The sequence below is a fragment of the Penaeus monodon genome, chromosome 20, assembly GCF_015228065.2.
Source record: "Penaeus monodon isolate SGIC_2016 chromosome 20, NSTDA_Pmon_1, whole genome shotgun sequence".
In the NCBI taxonomy this organism is placed as follows: domain Eukaryota; kingdom Metazoa; phylum Arthropoda; class Malacostraca; order Decapoda; family Penaeidae; genus Penaeus; species Penaeus monodon.
In genome coordinates, this window is record NC_051405.1 from 11706335 (window position 1) to 11706719 (window position 385).

Genomic DNA, 385 nt, shown 5'->3' on the forward strand with positions numbered 1-385 from the left:
TCAAAAGGTCGTTCTTTTAGAGTCGAGTTACAGATGCAAAATTTTGTTCTTGGGTTAATCAACGTGATGCGTAACATATTGACACCACCGATGTTCTGATGTGAAAGCCTTGAATTTCAATGTCATCATTATCATCAACATTTCCCCCATTCTGCTATGCAAACCAAACCATCCTTACCGTGAATCCTGGCCGGCAATGGCACTGTCCGCTGACCCTGTCGCAGCTCCCTTCGTTCTCACACTGACACTTCTTCAGGCAACTTTCTCCCCACAGGCCATCGGGGCAAGGCTGGGAGAAGTTTGGGAATAAAGTGTCACGTAGTTTTGTGTATTAGTCTTTTGTTGATGCCTGATGATACTGAGGTCTTCATATTCACAGCTGTCA

The 385-nt window shown here is 44.9% G+C and overlaps 1 protein-coding gene across 1 annotated transcript in view; it reads right to left on the bottom strand.

The window, feature by feature from the left end:
* The window catches only part of LOC119585909 (multiple epidermal growth factor-like domains protein 6), a 4752-nt gene that overhangs the window by 2657 nt on the left and 1710 nt on the right, over positions 1-385 (bottom strand). The window contains exon 6 of the mRNA XM_037934631.1: positions 179-289. Coding sequence (XP_037790559.1) covers positions 179-289 — 111 coding nt within the window. The remainder of the gene's footprint in view (positions 1-178; positions 290-385) is intronic.